This window comes from Rhyacophila brunnea, unplaced genomic scaffold, assembly GCF_057557595.1.
Source record: "Rhyacophila brunnea isolate RB1 unplaced genomic scaffold, BYU_Rbru_1.0 scaffold_10, whole genome shotgun sequence".
In the NCBI taxonomy this organism is placed as follows: Eukaryota; Metazoa; Arthropoda; class Insecta; order Trichoptera; family Rhyacophilidae; genus Rhyacophila; species Rhyacophila brunnea.
In genome coordinates, this window is record NW_028232752.1 from 27746194 (window position 1) to 27768825 (window position 22632).

At 31.4% G+C, this 22632-nt stretch overlaps 1 protein-coding gene across 1 annotated transcript in view; it reads right to left on the minus strand.

Annotated features, from left to right (window-relative positions):
- Nucleotides 1-1180: 1180 nt before the first annotated feature.
- LOC147079050 (terminal nucleotidyltransferase 5C) overlaps nucleotides 1181-22632 on the minus strand; it is a 366674-nt gene continuing 345222 nt past the window's right edge. The window contains exon 3 of the mRNA XM_085953068.1: nucleotides 1181-3028. Coding sequence (XP_085809194.1) covers nucleotides 1736-3028 — 1293 coding nt within the window. The 3' untranslated portion in view covers nucleotides 1181-1735. The remainder of the gene's footprint in view (nucleotides 3029-22632) is intronic.

Below are 22632 nucleotides of genomic sequence, written 5' to 3' on the forward strand. Positions count from 1 at the left end.
TTAAAAAAAAACATGTTTTTACGAATATTCAGCAATAATTAATTGATCAAAGTTCCCGTATTCGTACTGAGATAAGCTATAATGAAGGGCTAAATTAAAATGCCTACTACTTTGAAAGAATAAATACGTTCCCCTTAATAATTATCATCCTTTTTTGCCTTCTTAGGCACTATGTAAAAAAGCGTTTTATATTTGTCACAGTTTACTTTTAGGCCATGATATATATTATATTTCAACAACAATAATATTATTATTCATTAAAAATGCAATTGATTTATTTTAAACATTAATTATTACAATTTTCAATTGAATAGAACATCATCATTAAGTGTATTAAAATCTTTTTTTTTACAGTAAATTATTCAGTAAATATACTTTTTCTATCGAAATATATTCATCTATCATTTTAGTAATTTATTCAACAATCAGTCACCTATCAAATTATATCTGTCCTTTTTACGTGCATGTAAATTTATCATAATATAATATTTATCTCAAATACATACATACATACAATTAAATATATATATTTTAATATTAATGAATTGGTAATTTTACCGATTAGGTAGGTATTTACTTTTAATCAGCTTATATTTAAATATACATTTTACGCTGACTTCAGTAACTAGGAATATTAATAACAATTGTAAGAAAGTGTTACAAAAATGATTCAAGATATGTTAAATACTGAAAAGTCAATTAAGACCTTTTATTTTACTGCCAACTGACAATGTAAATGTGACAAATAAATTTAATTACTGTTCATAAACTGAATCTAAATATATTATTCTTAACCTTGCAAATAGAACGTAAGTAGTATTCATTTTACCAGCTGGAAGATTTATAATAGAATTCCCGAAATAGTCTGTTTAATTTTATAATGACAAAGTTTATCTAAACGTATTAATGTCAAAATACAGTAGTACATATAATTATTAAAACATAAATTTTACCCTTCAAGTCTTGTTTAGTATGGTATTTTACAGATGTTATTTAAAAGACGATTGATGACAACAGTTTTAGCGTCTTATTAAATGAGATAAATCTGTATATATTTCAATTGAACTCGATGATATTATGATAATTGATAAGTAATCACCGTTCATTCTTATCAAACAAACTTCTCTAGTACATGGCACAGAAGGGCGCAGAGCTTTTTATAATGAATGTCTTTTCTTTTAACAGCCATCGAACGAGAGCGTTCCGAACATTAAGAGAGCTTAAAAGCTTTCTTCATCCAACATTCTTCTCCACAGTTTCACCCACAATAAGGTAACATATTTACCGGAAGAACAAAACTTAAAAACTATCAATGACATGTTAGAGTGTCTAAATCTAAATAATACGTATTTCGTAGATCATTTTTTTTGGTAAAGTTTTTTTTTCGTAGGTACGTTTTTAGATATTTTTTTTCTATAATTTTATGTAAATTTCAGCCGGATGGACATCGGCGTAATTATAATACAACCTCATGAAAAGCATAACTGAATAATGTAACAAAATACACAATATCAAATCACACACAGCAGTAACGCGAAATATTATGAATGTCACCCGTGTCGAACGGCGCGCCAGCGACGCCCCTTCGTTTTGATTCACAGCCTCTTATCCGAAAATAAATATACACAAATTATCTCAAAACCGAAGAGACGGTCTGTCCGCCCTCTCTCTCGCGGAGATCGCGGAATGGCTTTCGACGGTGTGCGGGAGCCGGGGTCGACTGCGGAAGGCCGCATCACGTTGAGCAGGCCATCCACGGCGCCGGGCATGAGCACGGGTAGCACGCGGGCATTATGGGCGCGTAGTAGTATCCGTTGGCGTACAACAGGGCCGGCTGGGGTGCCGCCGCCAACAGGCGCTGTCTCTCGTGGCACAGTTCCTCGCACGCCAGGTTCTCGATCAGCGCTAAAGTCTGCCGTCGCTCATGTCCCATTAGGCATACCGTCGACTCCTCCACCACGCTGTGGAGGAGCATGAGGAAATGGTATTTTAAGGTTTCTTCTTCGGGGCCGGCGAAATGATTCCATAGGTAGCTGCCTAGTTTGGCGCGCTGTTGGGTGATATCTGGGAAGTCTATGAAGAATCTGGAGCACATGTAACGCTCAAGGGTCTTGATACGGTCTGGGCGCGCTGCACGGTATGACTTAACCAACAGGTTGCAATATTTGAGGAGTCCACCTCCGCGGATCTCTTCAGGATGCCGCGTACATATAAGCTTCTTGTGAAGGTGATAGAGTGCTTCTCTGAAGTCCCCATACACCGATTCTCCGACAACTGTCGGGTAAAAATTCTCGCTGATCGGCAGCTCGGCGCAATCGCTGAACAAGAAAAGCGAGTCGAGAACGATTTGGAATGAGTCGACCGAGAACTCGAATTGCCGCCTCATCGTGTCGACGAATTTGAGTTCGACATTCTTGTGGCCGCGAGAGTTTCCCAGAGAAATAAGAGACCATCTGTCGCCGTCGTTGTTCACCTTCACCATTTTGCTGACATAAGCTTCCTTAATTCCGCAAGTGGAGACCCTTTTACGGGCGGCTCCTTCTGGGAGTAAATCACAGAGTGAAGCGAGAACTGCGCTCTTGACTCTGTCGTAATGGCGGCCACTGGAGAATTCGACGGCGAAGATTAAATCGAGATCGTTGTATGGTTGGCTTTCGGTGGCCAATACGTGAGAGGCCGCTCCGCCGTTGAGACGGATGTCTCTGACTTTCATGCCAGCGCCGCCTTCCGTAGCCGGAAGCTCGAGTTTGGCGCGGACCGCGGTGACTAGATCACGTAGCCTCACGTCGAGGGTGGGGAAGTTACCCCTGCCGTGGATGCTGACGACGTCGTCCATGACGTCACTGAGGCGGCGCACCTGCTCATAGCTGAGCACTGCAAGCCGCTGCGCACCGATAGCGAGACCGTCGTCGTTATTATTATTGGCGACCACTGCGGTGTTATTGTTGCCGGGCGCGGGAACAGTCGCGCCGAGCGTCAGACCCTCCATCTTGGCGGTCAGCTGCTCGCCGGGATATGAGGAGTTCATCTGCAAAGACAAAAGAATACACCAATTAATTAACACGTCAAATAAGTTGAGCTATTGTAACACGTTGTGGGCGGGTGAACACACCGTGGATAAAATAACGAACTCTCTTGGAGGCAGACAGGTAATGCACTGCATAAAGAGAGAAATGCGAAAATCCATTACTTCTTGTGGTGTCAGGTAAGATGATTTTTATTACTCACGGTGGCCGATCGGCTACCACACCGGCTTATAATGTCGAGGGTCCAGGGGTCGAATCCCGGGTGTGACAAAATTCACAAATTGTTTTTCAATGTGTATTATTTAGATACAGAGTATGGACCAGGTTGTGCAAGTGGTTAAAATCTATTTCTCGTAAAAACAAAAATCTATTGATACATCATCCACTATGAGGAGGCCTATAGTACGGTCTTCTTAGGATTATAGTAAAAAAAATGTAGAGCAACTCAAAATATTAATGTGTACCCATCTAAGACCCATCTAAGTTTAATATATTTATGACAATTTAATCGGTGCGAGATACACTTACAGATGGTGGGCCGTGTCGTTCTTTTACAAGCAATACGCATGCGTTTAAAGGCTGTAATAATCCGTACGTAAATTTATCATGTTTTTTCATAGAATATCATAGCATCTACCGGAACATAATCGTAATAGATCGGCAAATTGCACTAAAGTTAAGACTTCTCATTATCAGCTCTCAAGAAAATAATTGTAAATTAGATTTGAATCGACATTGAAATAAATATCTACGCCGTTAAATCGTATATATTTTGGGATATTTTTAACAATAAAATTGGGTTTAATTAAAGTTTAAAAACACCGTAATGCATTATGTTCTTATTCGATATTATTTTACGTTGACATTAATGTGAAGGTAATGTGTGTTCATCACCAGTACAATCATATTATTATGTTTTTAACTACCTACCGAGCGTATAATTTATTGATAAATACCTACCAATACCTATTTTGAAAAGTCACTCTTCGCCACTGATAGTACGCGATTTACATACAATTTCAGTCGTCTAATTAAGAGAATGTAGGGGCAGTATATTAACTGAAATTTTAGGGGCGCCAATCTGCACTAGGTTTTCAGTAATTCATTGATATATTATATCAATTAATATTTACCATTAGTTTTTGTTATTTTACCTATAATGGGTAGGTACATATTCGTTTTAAAAACATGTGATAGTTTACGTAATAAGAAGAACGTGTGATTTTTTAAAACACGATGTCTAAAAAATATATTGGGTGTCTTCCTTCAAACATTTTTGAAATTATTCAAAGTTACGGCAATACGCGAAGCGATAAAATGATTTATACGTGAAGTCAAACGAGCGTACTACGATTGATAGACGTACCTAATAGAGAACTATCAATCACAACATGTTGCAAGGTATTTTGTAACATAGCAACATAATACGCAACCGATTTTCAAAATGAAGACCTCGTAAATTTTTAACGTCTCATTTGAATTCCGATGAAATAAACTTTTTTCTACACATTACTCGTTGGATGACAGGTAATTTAGTTAATTAAGATTCTTTTACATTGCGCCGTGAGTTGCTAATTAAAAATACTGATAGAAATGTAAAATCAACGTGATTTACTACAAGTGTAATCAAATAGTCATAATACATAGACGTGAAGAAAATATAATTGAAATACATTTATTTATACGTAGAAATTTTTAAAATGTACCTATACCTAGAATTACAGAAAAATTAACCTATAGACGAAAACGTGATAGGTTGCTGTAATTTCGATTGACCATTATACGATTGCTTTGACCAATATTATTATTAAAATCAATACCTATGAGATATTAATTCAAACGGTGGATATTCTAATTTTGAAATATTCGATCCCAAATTAAAAAAAAAAAACAAACGGATTAATGAAAACGTCACGTAGGTAGTTTAGTTGGCATCTATTGAAAACGTATATTGTCATCAAAACGCCATCAGAACGAAAGTATGATGGCGTTAGAAAGAATAAAATACATAGTAATAAATTAAAAAAAATCTCATAAATCGTGTTCAAGTAACGAAAACAATTTCAAACCTCCCAAATAGGTAAAATCTTTATCTGAATCTCAGCGGAAATACACAAAAAAGCTCTTAGTTTCGGGAAAGGGATACTTATTGTGATTATCTGCTCAGTGAAAAATGGGGTATGCTAATATAGCTTATTGAAAGATGTATAAAAAATATCTAAATATTTTTTGATCAATATTAGAAACGTGCCTCATATAAAGTATAGAAAAAGATTGCCTTTATAACGTTTTGAAACGTTTATTTTTATTTTTTGGAAAATGTAATATTATAATGTATAATTATATATGATGATTATTATTACAGCGGAAAGCTACGCAAGTAAATAATTGTGTAATATTTATGTAGTAGACAGAATAACCCGTTATAGTCTTCTGGTTGATGAATTATTACTCACAGGTAACGCAGTAAGTAGGTGTTAGCAGATAGAGACGGTTTATTAAATTTGTTGCATCAAAAAAGTAACGCAATGCTACGTAATAAATTAATAACATATTATTTGGAACGCTACAAAAATGGAGGAGTTTTTTTATTTTAGTTTCGTAGCGTAAAAATAACGTTGGCTGGTGTAATTTTATTTAAAGCGAGATCGTAAAAGGAATAAACCCATTAGAGAAAATTATAACACAATGGTTTGGGAGATTTTTTTAGTTTCACTACGCAAAAAAGATACACAGTTTAATTATTATTATGCAATATTATAATATGTATGAAACCATAGCTAGTAAAACAATAATATTGCAGTAAACTGCAATGTATACAGTCTGCAAGCATTGTTCGTTTTTTTTTAAATTTGAATCTGTTCTACAGTACAATATTATGAAATATTTGAATTAAGAACTTCAGTACCACCTAATCAACGCGTTCAGAGTTACTAACACATTTAAAAATAAATTAAGTATCATTCAATCGAAAGACATTACTGCATATAGTACAGGCATTAGAAATATACGGTGTTGCCAATCCGAAAATAAAACCAATCGACCATTCAAAACGTATCCCGAGCCAACAAAGAAGGCATTATGTTGGCAACACTGTACGTAATGTAATTTTAGTTTTCTTTTATTATCTAGCTGTTGCGTGAGACTAATAATTTATCATCATGCGATACAATTTATTAGACGAGATGTTACTTTCATATTATCGCCATACTTGAACACCTATTTATGTTATGCCAAAATAAATTATTAATGACTTCGAGACATCTTTAAAAAAAGTAACATATTTTTCCTAATTTATTTCTGAAACGATACAGACATTTTTTGTTAAATAATCGACCCAAAATTTAGAAGGTCATTAATAAAAAAAAATTTTAAGTCATGACCGATTTTATTAATCAAGAAAATTTTCCGTATCTATCTATTAAAATCTCATTAATCAATATTTTGCAATAACACAGCCTTAAATTTAATGATTTAAATAAAATTTATCATATATTATGTACCTATATTAATGTATAGATAAAAGGTACCTTACATAAAAAATCTTTATTATATTTTTTTATTTTGTAGAAGAGGTATGTCATTTTTTTATAGTTTGATTGTTGTGAAATGATTTAAAATAATTTATTTTTTGTTTAGTATAATTAAATATTGTAATGTTTTAGTAATGACTATTTCATTACAATACAAAACAAATCTTTAGAATAATATTATGCAATATTATTTATGGTTCACTAACTCATTAGGCGGTAACCAACAATATCTTATGTGAAAAAATGCTTCTGAAAATATAAGCAAAAAATAATATATATTAGAAATATTTGGATGAATGCCAATAGTCGGCCGTGACCTTGGTACTATATTATAATGAAAAGGGAAAATGATTCATAATATATTTAGCATTTACGTCAAATTTAATATGAATAAATAATGGCGTATACGTTGTCTATCAACGTGTAGTTACGATAAGTTATTAGCACAATGGCTTATAATATAATAATGCCAAGAAGGAGTACTAATGATATCTATTGTTTTGATACGTAAATCAACATAACTACAATATAGGTGACAAGACTAACCGACAATAGAGTGTTGTAAATGATTAATTAAATACAACGCTAAAATATTAATATCATTTAACTATTTTTTTTATTGAACAATTAATAATTCACAAGATGAATGTTACATTCTAATTATTGAATATACATAATTTTGAAAACACTTTTAAGAAAATATAATATTATTATAACCAACAGACAAAATCTTTTTGAAAAAAGTAAGACACTCCGCAGGAATCGAACATGCATCTCTCGGGTATCGCGCCCATGCACTGGTACCTATACGACATATTATTGTCATAATATAAGACAGTCTCAATACTTCCTAAAGTAAGTACAGACGTTTAGCAATAGACTATTATGTACGTACTTCCATAATGACAGATTTGTTGTCTTCTGAAACTTCGTATAAGTATTATGTATGTGTTTCCAACATGTTTAATTGTATATTTAAAAATAAGAACCCTCTATTCAAAAACAGTGCTACAAGGCAGATCTACAAGCAGTATAGTTGAAGTGGCAAGAGGCGTACAATACAGTGGTGGACCGAGGGTAAAGTTGTATGTACTTATATTTTGACGCTGGAGCACGAGAAGTAATATTTTTAATCATATAAATTGTATGGCGTTTATGGTAAGATCGCAGACGATATTAATATAACATAATGCCAATATTATTATAATTATGTCGTAATTTACCTGACCATGATCTTAATAATCTATATTTTAAAACTTACATTCTTTACTTGTAAATGCAATGACTGGTAAACAATCTAAGTACTATTTATTTTGTTCAACTGCAAGTGTAAATTCGAACCACTTTCACTGACGTTTCTGTGACCGACTTACGACGAATGTAAGTAAGTCGACACAGTTGAATAATAAGTTGATCACCTAGTAAGTTGTACAATACATAGGTATAATATACGAAGGCATATTATAATATATTTTTTTTAAACGAGAAAAAAAACCACCTTGAAATAATAATATATTTGAACGATCCGCTAAAAGATCGCGACGCAAATTTCGTGACAATGTGTATACGTCACAGAATCCGTTTAACTTTATTAGAGAGATAAAATGTTGAATTTATATATATTTTTTAATGTGTGGGTAATTTAAAATTTTCTTAGACATTTTTTAAATCGCTGTTTTATATTTTTTCGTTTCGAAAGTCACGATTTTTCATACCTAATACATAGGTAGCCGTTTATATTTCGGGAATTTGCAATACTGGTGTTGCTAGGTGCAATTTTACTTCGGTATTTTGAAGTTTGACATTTTTAACGACAAAAGTATTCCGAACGTTTTAACAAACGGACGCTTTTTGTTTTTTTAAATTCATTTGAAAAAATTATCTCGGCCAAAAAATGGAATTAACTCGTGAAAATTTTCGTGCGATTATTTTTAACAACTTTCGACGTGGATTATCACGGGAACAGTGCATCGCTAAACTTAATGCTTTATATGGAAATAAAGCACCATCAAAAACCACGGTATATCGCTGATTTAGCGAATTTTATCGTGGCTGTCGTTCGCTCAGAGACGAGCCGCGTGAAGGTCGTCCAAAATCAGTTGTTTCTCTAGAAAACATCGATGCTGTGCGTGAACTGACAATGCAAGATCGTCATGTGACATACCGTAAGAATGAGGCATCTCTGGGCATTAGTAACACTAGCGTGTATATGATCTTGCATGAATATTTAGACGTAAGGAAGCCATGTTCGCGTTGGATCCCGCATAATTTGACAATCGCACAAAAAGAGGCGCGTGTCAATTGATGCAAGGAAATTCTCAAAAATACGATCGAGATGCTTCAAAAATCATTTATACGATTGTTACAGGCGACGAATTTTGGATATATACGTATGAGCCCGAAAGTAAACAGCAGTCGACCGTATGGGTCTTCCAAAATGAGTTTAAACCAACAAAAGTTGCTTGCGCTCGAAGCACTTCGAATCAAATGGTCGCCTGTTTTTTCAGAAAAACTGGCCATGTCGCAACTATATCTTTAGAGAATTATAGAACAGTCAATTCTAAATGGTACACAACCATTTGTTTTCCAGAAGTTTTATGTGAAATGAGGAAAAGCAACTGTCGGCGTCAAATCATCCTTCATCAAGACAATGCGAGCTCTCACACATCGGCTCAAACAAGCGCCTATTTGAGCACTCAAAACATCGAATTGATGGGTCATCCGCCGTAGAGCTCCGAGTTGGCACCAAACAAAAACTTTTTATTCCCGACAGTCAAAGATAAATTGCGTGGTCAACGATTTTCTACACCAGAAGAGGGGTTGATGCATTCAAAAACTATGTTTTGGAGTTACCTTCTACAAAGTGGCAAAAATGCTTTTCAGATTGGTTCAAAAGCATGGAAAAGTGTATAAATTGTCGTGGAGAATATTTTGAAAAACAATAAAACTGTTTTCATTGATAAAAAATTCGTTTTTGTTTGTTATTCCCGAAATATAAACGGCTACCCTCGTAAATTGCGCGTGCCCAAATTTGTAAACCAATCGAATAATAATTGTCATTCATCAATTCATGAATCATTATTAATTAATAATATAATTATTTATATATATTAAAAAAATATTATTAAACTTAAATCATAGTATGTGTAGGTACGAGTATAACGTCACAATGATAGTGTAATAATAAAATGACGTACCTAAGTGTCAGCCAATTTCAAAACAATGACACGGTACCTAGTTAAATAAAATAAAAAAGTATTAACATTGTCTGTCGGTATTCAGGTACTATTTTTTTATCTTTATTGGCATTTATTATCATTTCTTCGTGGATGTTGCTATGCAACGAACATGACATGTTCAGAAATGAAGAAGAATACACGATGACAACCCAAATACATACGAATATTTATAAAAAAAAACTATTGCAAATTTTATAATTCTTTTGAGAGATTAAAACGTAAGATATAGAAATTTAATGGTCATATGGTAAATATAACTTGGTTATCGGTTGTTTTGTTTACACCGCAGACTACGGGTTGCGGCTACTTAAGTGATAAAAATGTGTTATTAAATGTATTTTTACAATGGTAACGCAAATTGATTGTTGTTCTTGTTCACAATTTAAAAAAAGATACTGTTATCATCTTTTTAATCAAAAGGTTAACGGCATTATAACTTTCTGTGGATCTATTCCATACACAAGGCGGTTGTCGACGGCTAGAGTGATAAATATTATCACTTTATCTTATTTATGTATTTGAGGTATTATAATGGTTACAATAAGTTAGCCGGTTAAACTGTCAAAACTTGCTAGAACTGCATAGAAAGGGGCTGTTAAAACATAGCACTTTTTGGCAGTTTAGACGAATAACTAATTGTAACACTTAACCACCCAATACATAAATATGATAAACTACCGTCGATAGCCGCATTGTGTGTAGAATAGACCCACTGTAGTAGTCCATTACTAGCACTAAAAAATAAATTGGGTAACATTTAGGAAAATATGGTACAGTCTTGAAATCATGCAGTTAGGATTCACTATTATTGTTTTTCCAGTAATCGGATATATAATATACTTATTCGTAAAAATACCTAATAAACAGTAATGTACATAATTAAGAGTTGTATAATATATAGTTTTCATTTTACTTTTGACTGCGGGTGCGATCCCGTGGGTAAACAATATCTAATATTTATATCATAATAGGTATGCATTAAAATTTGTCACATTAACGAAACACGCATTCAATAGTGGTAATACTTTAGGACATTCCGGAGGCTTTCTTTGTCTTGGGGAAAATCTCGCTTTAAATTCTTGATCTATGGTGACTGTCTTCAGATATATGTTTATTAATCTATTCTGTGGATTTGTGAATGACTAACAACCATTCTTCATAAAAACCTGTTTATAATATACCCTATAGAGGCCCTAATAAAATAAAAAAACAGTATTTTTTATTTTTAATATTGACAGATTGGGTACATAAAATAATGCTTGTCACAAATATTGAATAAAGAATAATAAAAGTTTTATAACGTATTGAAACCCATTTACACATGAGTTGACTCACTGCTGGCAGTACATATTAATTATTGTCGCAACCATAAAAATACAATTTAAATGTATGCACTTATTGTCGTGCAAGCTGCACGTAAGGATAAAAAAAGTTTCGCGGCTTCTGAATTTTCACGCGATAGTTTTCTGAACTTGGCGGCAAACAATACGAACTATAACGCGCACCATACAAACAAATATGCACTCTTATTTACACGCTATTGCTGACAGTAAATCCATGCACGTGTACAGACACTATAATTTAGAAGTAATTGTTAAAAAGAATTGTATAGTTATACAAATTCATTGTAATATTCACACAAACCATAGTTGAGGAATGAAAACATTATACTCATACAAAGAAAGCATGTCCATTAGCATTTAGAGAAATTATCACGTGATATTATATTATAATATTGTATGTGATAATTGAAAATTTGTAAAAATAGTTTCGCAATTTCATTCAAAGAGTAACGACGTAACGCGATGCGCACAGTGAAAAACGATCAAATTGCTATTTCGAGTCTAACATAGCGTCGCGACGCTTCTTGTTGAGTGTTTCTATTGGAACGCGAGAAATTTCTTACGAGAGCATCATGGGAGACTATTTTTGTGGAACTGTGAGATAAGACGTGCCGATCTATTCTTGTGGAACTGCGATAACACTTACTTAGTATTGTAAAAGATAAAACTTTAAAAGTACTTCTCTAAAATAACCGAAATATGTAAGTATATAAATGTATAACAGGTTATGCGTTGCATAGTGGCGGCAAATGAATAAACGAAAACAATAATTAATATCGCAACGTTTGAGAGCAGTGGCGATATTTCATGAAGCAGACAATGTCTTCGCTAGAAAGTATTGACATTTAAGTTTTAAAATAATCGAAACGTAAAAATCCTTAATAACATAACTATTATTGTATAGTAATTAATACACATGTTATTATGGCGATTTATCACAGAGACAATTTTTTACAGGGGTGCCTAAAAAACCTGTCAGTGTCACAACTCTCCATAGACCTAAGACCTCCACTATTTGAGGGTAGGTTTCGTAAAATAAATAATATGGTATATAAGTAGATAACCTAATAAATTTGCAAGAAATTTGAAATTATAAATGAAAGGGGGTGGCATTATATGTCTGCTTTATGGGCGGCACTTTGCCTAGGGACGTCACCGTCGTCTAATCATCAAAATTTAAAGGTAGGTATATTATTTTTAATTCAAAGATAATAGAGATTTAGTACATTTAACCGTATTTTTTTCTTCAACAGTTAAATCACTACTATATTTACGATAGTTTATAATTTTATGATTGTATGTTAAGTAGGTACTCTTCTATCTTTTCAAGTACCAATCGTTTTTTTTCATAGTACTCAGAAACTTGAAATTTGGTACACAGATGCAAGGGCAGCCCTGTACTTCAAACATAATAATTATATGTAGGTACCTACTCTGAGTGAAATTATTAAAAACAAACATTTTTATTAATGTGCTATAGATTCAGAACCTACGGATTCCTCACGTACAGTTTCCAGATATACATTTAAACAAAAAACATTGGTGTCGTCGATCTACTCGTGGAGATAATGTAACTTTATTGTCGTTATGTGTTTGTGAAGCGATGACAGTCGCACGAAAGAGAAGGGTTGGCTTGAAAAAAGGTTAGGCAGCCGAAGGTGGCCATGGGGACCCCACTAGTAGTTATCTTGTTGTCCTTATAAAGCAGTATTTTTCCAATATTCATTTTTTAAAACATTCCAGTTAACTTAGTAAATAATAATATGTGAATAATCATTAATAAATAATCGTTAAAAAGCGAAGACGTGTTAAATAAAATAAAAATGACAAGTTTTAATTGTATTTCATTATTTTTGTTGATTTACTTTGTGTGCGTGTCTCTAAAATATGCCTTGAATAATACATAATAATATGTATGATCTTTTTATAGAGAATCATTTGAAATATTCTTCGTCAAAGTTTGAATTAAATTAAATAAACTTATAATTAACGTCAGAACCATAATAATTAATTAAAAAAGCAATTAATTATATTCCAATGAAACTTGAATTTTGAATTCTCGTTTTGCAGACGAAACTCTTGATTATGTATGTATAGGTAAGCGGAAGTAATCAGCATAATATTAGATTTCTGATTTCTTGACTTGACATTACTGTTATCAGGCAATAATCGTGTAATTTTTAAATTTAAAATAAAATAAATTTCTTTCTAAACGCGTAAGGATGCGTAATATACTCTTTACTTCAAATGTGTATTTAAAGTGAGTTTAAAAGTAAAGATGAACGTATGTATTTCGTTTATTCTATTTAATTGCAGAATAGAATATCTTTAAACTAGAGTAAAAAATGGCGATTCCGCGCCCTGTGATTACGTAAGAATCCGTATTTTATCTTGTGAGATGCCCGCATAAATAAAGATTCTAAAAAAACTTACAAAAATAAATTAAACGTTGTCCAGAAACTAGGTTTTGACGTTTCGTAGTTCGGATACCCACCGCTAGGGTTAAAAAGTTCATTTTTAACCTACTAAAATACATTTCCTATTATTATTACAGCTATGCTAATATTTCCATGTTATATCATTTAGAACGAGATAAAGATGAACTTGAAAACTATCAATGCAATCTAGAGATGAATACACAATTTGTACAACCTTTGGTTTAACATGTTGTTCGTAATAATATTGTCATGTATTGAAACGGCAGATAGTATGTATTGTTCGCTATCTGTTTTGAGTGGCTGCTTACGCAACAAGTTCACGTGAAAACAATGTCAGGCGTCTAACGAACAGTCAACACATTCAAAAGCTATTTAAATGGTGAAGACGATAAAGAAAGGTTTACTAAAAGAATCTATAGAAAACTGGTAATGATTCCTAAATGTAAGTAGACATACCACTGACATGAGCATCATTATCGATAGGAAACTAATTATATGAATGCCTCTTATTTTTTTAGTCACAATAGTCAAATGAATCTACCTTCACAAAAAAACACATAAGTGACAATTGCAAACTTTTCATTGGACCATAGCAAAGAATTCACAATACTAACTGAATTTAAAGAAAAAAACATAGAAGGAAACATTTTTTTCGTTGTGCTAATTTGACAGACTGCAAAAGCAAATAAAATCATTTGTGCGGTTTTGCTTTTCAAAAGTCGATAATATCAACAAATTACTTCGATTTTCAGTAATAATAAAATCATTATCACTAATATTCAATTCACCTCAAGAAGTATTTTTACGTAGGTAGGTAAGTAAGTAAGTAGGTTTATAACTACTTATCGTAAGTAGGTATAAATATTTTTTTTAAATGCGTAGTTATATTACGTTATTTTCAATTAGATAGGTACTTACGAATACCAATCTTGTAACCTTATGTTTACTTTTAAGAGATAAATAAATAAGTACTTAAACATATTATTTCGCTCAGACTTATATTTCAGTTATAAACTAAAAAAAATACATATTATATTAAAGTATCACCTATATTAATTGAATCAGCATTTTCTTGATAGAATTCCATTTTAAAAAAGGATAATTTAATACTTAATATAGATATTATCTCTGTTATTTAAAATTATACCTACAGATATATTTATTTGTTGATATCTCTATATCGGTTATTACAACGCTAAAAAGACTACCTTCATTATAGTCTTAAAAATGGTGTGACAGCTGATATAGATATACATATATAATTTATATTAAGTATTTATTTTGAAAAGTATCACAGCGGGTGATATTGTTTGTAATGCGGTGAAATTCTATATTATATTATTATTACAAAGATTTTGTTTTAAGATCCTTATCTACCCCCCTGGCCACCGTCGGCGGCCCAATCTAAAGAAGCATGAATACCTAACTATCCCCAATAGAATATCATCGTATTAGCACTCTTTTTCATCCATTTTCTATCTATTTCTACGTTTATTAAATTACAAAAGAATCCTTCAAAATTATAGTAGTACCTATACTATAATTATAGTACGGTTGGTAATACTGCCAGTGTACCCAATTTGAAGAACTTTGATACAAGGAAAGTTTTACAGGAAAACATAGCAGAACATAGCTTATTTTTAATTATAATATAATAGTATATGTACATAAATAAAAGTAGGTATATAAATAAAGTAAAATGGAAATTATTAACATCGATAAAAACATTATTACATTGCAGCGAGTTGTGGTAGGAAATGTTGCGAGTTTACCATTTCAATGGGTACCCACTTACCTAATTTATTGTGAGTGAAAAAAAAAATAAACGACAGTGAACAAAGCAAATAAAATGGAAAACGATGATAATTTGTAATTCGTAAACTACTTTTAGTTTCAGTTCGGACCGGTTTGGGCCAAATAAAATAAGCTACACAGGTCCCGACCGTCTGTTGGATCAAACCTGTTGTGAAACGACAAACAACCACTGAGAGTGGAAATTTACGTTTGCGTATGAAGTAATTCACGAACATCGTAATAACAGGTCATTATTTATGGGACCATTATAAAGTTGCTTGTTTTTAAAAGAAAAATTTAATTCAAATACAAAGTTCGATATTATAATATTCATAATAATAATGGACGTTGATATCTAAACAAAACCGATTTAAATACAATAAAAACATTTTTTATCTAACTTTATTACGTTGTTTATGTACATGTAATCAATAATATAATACATAAGTACTTATATTAATTATTGAACGAATATTTTTATATTCTCAGGTAATTTTTGAATAAATTACTTAATTTGACGTCGAGAGACGTTTAAATCGAAGTATAATATCTATCATAATTGCTAAATATTGCTTAAATGGGTCAAAACTTATATAAATCAAAAAAGTTAATTATTTATAATTTAGGACAAATACTAATAATATTGGGTAAAATAATATCAAAAAGTACACAAATCCAAAAACTCCGAATAATTAATTATCAATTATTTAAAAAAAGTCAGATATTTTTAAATGTAGAAATTTAATCAGAGAATAAATTAGCTTAAATATCTAGAATATGGTCGTTATATACTTATTTACGTTTAGAATACGTATGTACTTAGTTAATAAGTAATGTATTTAATCGCATTACGTATTTATAATTAAAAAATGTGAATAGTAATCAGTAGGTATTGCATTGTCTTCCATTATAATAGAAAAAAAACAATAATAATAAATGCAAATTATTATTCTATTTTTTGTTTCGGTATGTAGGTACCATATCAATGAATTATTTTGTAATGTAGATAAGATTGAAATATTAAAATGTTTTTTTTTTAGATTATTACGAGTTGACAGCACTTAAATACAATAATATCAAAATTGTTATAATTGCATACTTAGTTGTTTATATCACGATAATAATATGTTGTAGTAAACAAATTCACGATAAACGTTCGTTACTATGTGTGACATTTAAATTTTTATGACATCAAACATTGGCAACATTTAATAAACGACATATAAATAATATAACAGCATAATAATATAAACAATGCAATTTGTTTTTACTGTTAATGTAATAAATTAATGGCACACGTTATAGTAATATAACTGGGTCGCATAAGGCTCCACGGAAATCGCTGTGATTTATGGTCATTAGTGTGTAAGGGCCGTAAACCTCATTTTATTATAATATTATGAAGATGAACTCTCAGTAAAATAAAAAAGTATAGCATCGTAAGAGAATGAAATTTAAATCGAATTGAAAGAGTAATTTTTATTACATAGTCATTTTTACAATGTTAATTAAAATATGTTACTGTTGTTTTTTTATATAAAGAAATAAATAAATATAGATGGTTTTTCATAATGAGCAAACATTATCAGCTGCAGTGGCGCGTTAGGTGACGATTACTGCCTCCCTACGATATAAAATGAACAATCTAATTTTTGTTCACTGTTACCTACCTACTTGATTAACCAATTTTCACTTATAAACCCCTACTTTTATATGTGAATACTGTCTCTGGGAAATACCTATTTTCCACTCAGTTTTTTGTGAAATCTTGTTTTTCAAATTTCAATATAATTTATTAATTGAGAGGCAAGTTCTAACACTTATGAGGCCCCCTTTTAATTTTTCTGACGAATCGGTTGAGTTAAGGAAATGCGCCTCTGATCAGCAGTCACACTGGTATAAACTTTCAATTTTGATAAATTATCCATTTATTATTTATTTAATTTAAATAAATATAAACACATATGTACTTAATACTTTGTATAATAACTCGTATAAATATAACTGCATAATATTGTTCCCTTAGTGCCAGAATCTATTAATTCTGAACATACGTACAACAGATCAATTTAAAAGTTTCAACAACTTATTTTGAATCAATTCAATCAAAAGATCGCGTAATTTGTATTTATGTCGATTTCCACAAAAAAATACCTAGTTAAAAAAATTGTCAGTGACTGGTTAACGTTAAACCGATCTAAATTTAAAAAAAAATACGAATTAATTAATCTGTGTTATAAAAATGTGTAATAGAAGAACACATAATGGCAACATGATTTTCAAAAGCCGTTAAGTCTACATTTAAATTAAGTACAATTATTAAGAATAATATATTTCTTTTTAGTTCAGATTTGATATGTTGAAGTAACTCATAAGTTGAAAGTTATTTATTGATTAGTGTAATTAATACGCTCACATACATTATGGAAACTAATTAATATTGTACTATGTACAAGGGAAACGATGTATAAAGTATTGACATGTTAGTTGACCGTGACAAATTTTCTCAACTCACTGACACACACAACATAATATTATAAAACCATACAAGTTAAGAATATCGTCACTGGGTAGGCGTAGGGTATCTTTTATATCGATTTTCAACTAGTTAATAATAATACAATAACACACCCAATCGACAATACAATACAACACCACTACACAATATTGAAAGTCATTTATAGTCTGAAAGCAATATTGTTGCCATCAATTATTTTGTCTTGCCACAAAAGTTATTAAGTAGCATGAACTAATAATAAATTGAAGCTGTAAAAAAATATAATTCTAAATAACAGTATGCTAATATCATTAGAATTGTTTAAACAGATTCAATATTTTCTAGAAATAAAAAAAATATAAAACTAAATTGAACAAATTTTAAATATTAATTAGATTAAAACATAACCCATATTATCATTTAATAATCGGGACCGGCTTTGCCTATTTTAACATAACGTTAATCAGCTGAATGATAACTGAAACTGAATTTAATCAGTTGAGAATGCTCTATTGTAGCGGGTGAAACCGGTCCTGATCATCATTAAACTACGCAAAATAAATGTAATTCATCGTCAGTCAAATCTTGTAAATCTGACAAATCACACTTTGGTCGAGATTTTTACTGAATGCATTCGAATATAAATTACCATAAAAGCAATAAATGGATGATTTTTAGACCCATAACACGTCTGAACATTTTATTACCGGCCTGTCCATATATAATGGAAAAAATTGTAAAACCGTTACTATAATATCAGAAATTCTTATCATTTTATATAGGTACAGAGTTTGTTCTTTGTTTTAATTTTTTGAATTTCGAACTTAATATATTTTTAAGAATATTAGACGGTTTTTACCGTTTCATGAATAAAAGTTTGTTTTGGATTTGTGAGGTTTACAAAAAATGATAGCGATTTATCGCGTTTTATCTTTATTAATAAGTGACCTTTCCACCAACGAATTATTAAAATTGTGAATCGGAATAAAAATGTCAATCACACGTTACAAAAAAAAATGCAATAAGTACAATAATATATCATACAATAAGACAGAAATAAATAAAATAATATACTTAATATTCATTAGATAGTTACTGTAATTATAAAAGACTCACGTTATTATCACTAACTGTATTTTACGTACTAATTATTTTTATAGCGTTCAGAAACGTGTCGAATATGTTATCACTTATCAGTTAAAAATGGCAATGCCTGCAAAATTAGCTGCAATTTCGTAAAGTACGTTTTCAAAACAACTATAAAGCATCAATTTATGTATGTAATAAATTATAATTATAAAAAAATAAATTCCATTACAGTTCGCGATAAGTCAAAGATTCAATAAACATTCATAATAAAGGGTCAGAGATTACAGAAAATAACTCAAAAACACTATTTATTATGGCTGCATATAGGTAGTTTGCATACGCGATGTATTTTTGAATGCACGCTATATTACTATAAAAAAATACGATGAAAAATAATGCTCTGGCGTTAGAAATAGAACAAATTCACGAATGGCACGGTAAAAAATGAAATAAAAACGATATAAATACAGGTCTCGCGTTTAAAAATAGAACAAACTAATTATTAATTGTGGTAATATTGAATACAGTTTAACACCGTATATTGTTGCAGCTAATCAGGAAGCCAGTAAAATATTCTGTTAATTAGTGTAGAAGTACTGCAACTAATTAACATTGAATAACGAAACTAGCGAACGAAATAAAACAGATATTTTTATGCGATACGAAATAAACATTTTTAATGTTGCAAAGATTAACACCTTTCACATTATTTTGTCTACTTACGAACACAGCCAAGTCAATAATACGAAGACATTAAGTTTTATCATCCGATGAATTTCCCAAGAAAATAGTTTATAAAAATCACTGAAAACATCCGTGAATTCTTATTAATTTACTTTTTAATATAACATTTATTGAGAAAAAAGCCAATTTTCATCTCTACGTCGCACTTATGACATAATTTTCACGACTTAAAAAATTTCTGTTTAATAATTTTATTATGACACAAAACATATAAGTATAATTCTGATCTATTTTTCGAAGGATTATAAATCTTTCACAATTTTTTTTCGTATTTATGTAAAAATATGTTTTTTGTAATATAATATTAAAAAAATGTAAGTTATCACTTTATAATAGTGAGTACTAAACTATAGAGTTTAAAGTAATTTTTCAACCAACCTATTATTTCACTCTCCTTCTTGATATAATTAAACACACAAAACAATACTTTGGAATTTGATACTTTTTCTTGAGTATTCTTTTATTTTTTACACATTAAAAGGGATTCTTTGTATGGTTAAGTGCAGAATTTTTTTCACCCGTTAGTACAACAATACTATCGCGTGGTCGCGAATCACCGCCCGCCTGATAATGTGGGGTTTATTGTAGTGGATGTTGGACGCGGCTGAAAAATGCGTGCGATTCACGCGGCGACCGGTCGACGACTGGCGCAGCGGCGGGCAGTGTTGCCAGGCGAGCGGGGCAGAATTTAGTGAAAGGCGTCTAGCGTCGTGACGTCACGGCCGACGTGCGATAGCGGGTCATGCTGTGCTCCGCGGCCTGTTGCGGGGCCCCGAATTTAATCTATCTGCTGCCAAGTTTATTTTATTGTGTCCCAGCTGCAATAAATTATCAATATCGTCCATCAGAAGTAGGCTAAATTTATTCCAGTAGCTGGACAGTCCATTGACACATTCCGAATAGGACGTCATAGTTTGAGTTATCACGTTTTTTCTGATACCTAATATTATATTTTTTCACTTTACTACTAGGTACTCATCTGTTCATGTCCTCGTGGGGACTCCAGTCCTTGTGGTTCACCAGTCTTCTCTACAGCTTTTCATAGCTTCACCGTATACATCCAGTGACGTCCCTAGATAAAATGCCGCCCCTAAGCAGCGCCAAAATGCCGCCTCATTTTTTTACACATTATTTTTATCATCGTTTCTTGAGTCCAATATCTACGAAATGTGTTGTATGAATACATTACTAACTAAATATCAGACTAATAAGGACGTCGGAGAGCAACGGAGGTAAACTAAATATCGCGAACACGTCAAAACCAATGAGCTGATTTTTTTAATGGAAAGATATTTTCGTTATTACTAAGTTTAGGCAGCTATTTCTATATATTCCAAATGATTTTCCTTGATTTGCCGCTCTTCAAGTAACTGCCGCCCCCAAGCGACACTCAATCTGCCTACCCCCACGGAACGTCACTGTATACATCCTCTAGATATTATCTATCGGAATCCCAGAATGCCAGAAATGGTAGACCAGATTAAAACCCTCTTGAAGCACCTGTACAACGTGAACCACCAAAATCCCTAGTCGCATTTTCACCTTATGCGTGACGAAAGACTACGTGGTCTGCTTTATTATCTCCTCGTTGCGTCTTGATTTTGAGAAAAATTCTGAATCTGATTATTTCTCTAAATCATATTATACGATAAGAAATGATATATCATTGGTTACATACTCAAGAGGAACTTTCACATACACTATATATAAGAAGATAAGTACATATTCATACCAGTCACTTAACTTTTATAACTAAGTGTCTACAGTTATCTACTGATAAGAACGCCAATATGTTGAGAAATTGTTGTTTTGTTTTTGAGATTACTACTGTAAGATGTTTAATGTAATCTAGTAATATTATACACTGGAATAACTTTAAAATTCCAACAATGTAAAAATCGTGGTTATGTAGTTGTAGTAATGGGTGACAGTTTGGTTTGTCAGTTTAAAAAAAAAACCAACTTACCAAACCAAAATAATGTTGTTTAAAAATTTCACTTGTAACACATTAAATTCGAAATGTATGTGTAACCCTGAACAAATTTGATAACATCGTAGCGTTTATACTATCAATGATTTATGAATATTGTCCAGCAAAATTTGTTCATATTATATTATTCAATATTGTTTTATACCACCTGTACAAAAGATACATTGACAGGTTTCAGCTATCATACTTGAAAATGTCACTAGTAATAATTATAAGTGTCATTTAAATTATTCTCGGAATAAATTTACCTATATTAAATGTACATTATTAATACTCTTCATTACATCTATAACAATTTCGACCGTTTATACTCCCCCGCTGTATTAAGCTATCAAATGTATTACACAATTTGTATAAAGAGTTCATTGACAAATTTACAACAAGAATGTCACCACTCAAAATATCATTTTTATACATTCAAGAATAGTGTTCAGTTTATATCAACTATTCCGATACTGCATAATAAACAATGATAAGTCAGAGTTACAAAGAAATGAATTGAGATACATTTCGTAAACATTGTCAAAATGTAAAATTATCTGAAGGAATTATCTATAATATGTTAATGGTTGAGGTCGTTTAAGATATAATTAATTATTATATTAATTGCCTACGTTAAAAATTCACGTATAATCTCACTAATTATTTAAAATATTATTAATATTCATACCAACTTTTATTTTGACTAAATTGGCTAATCCTCCTTACTTTCAATGAACTGTGAGTTTTTGTCCAAATCGGGGAGCATTTGCTTATTTCGATCCTGGCCAACTATGCGCCGGCAATGCAAATGGGCTGACATTAAAAATAAAAATATAATTAAAAATAATTATGTACTTAATTCGTTTATTTTATTGGATTGTTCTGTATATTATGCGAAACTATTTTATTAGTAGGTAATTGTTGAAGAACGCTCATTTATTAATAATATTGATTATA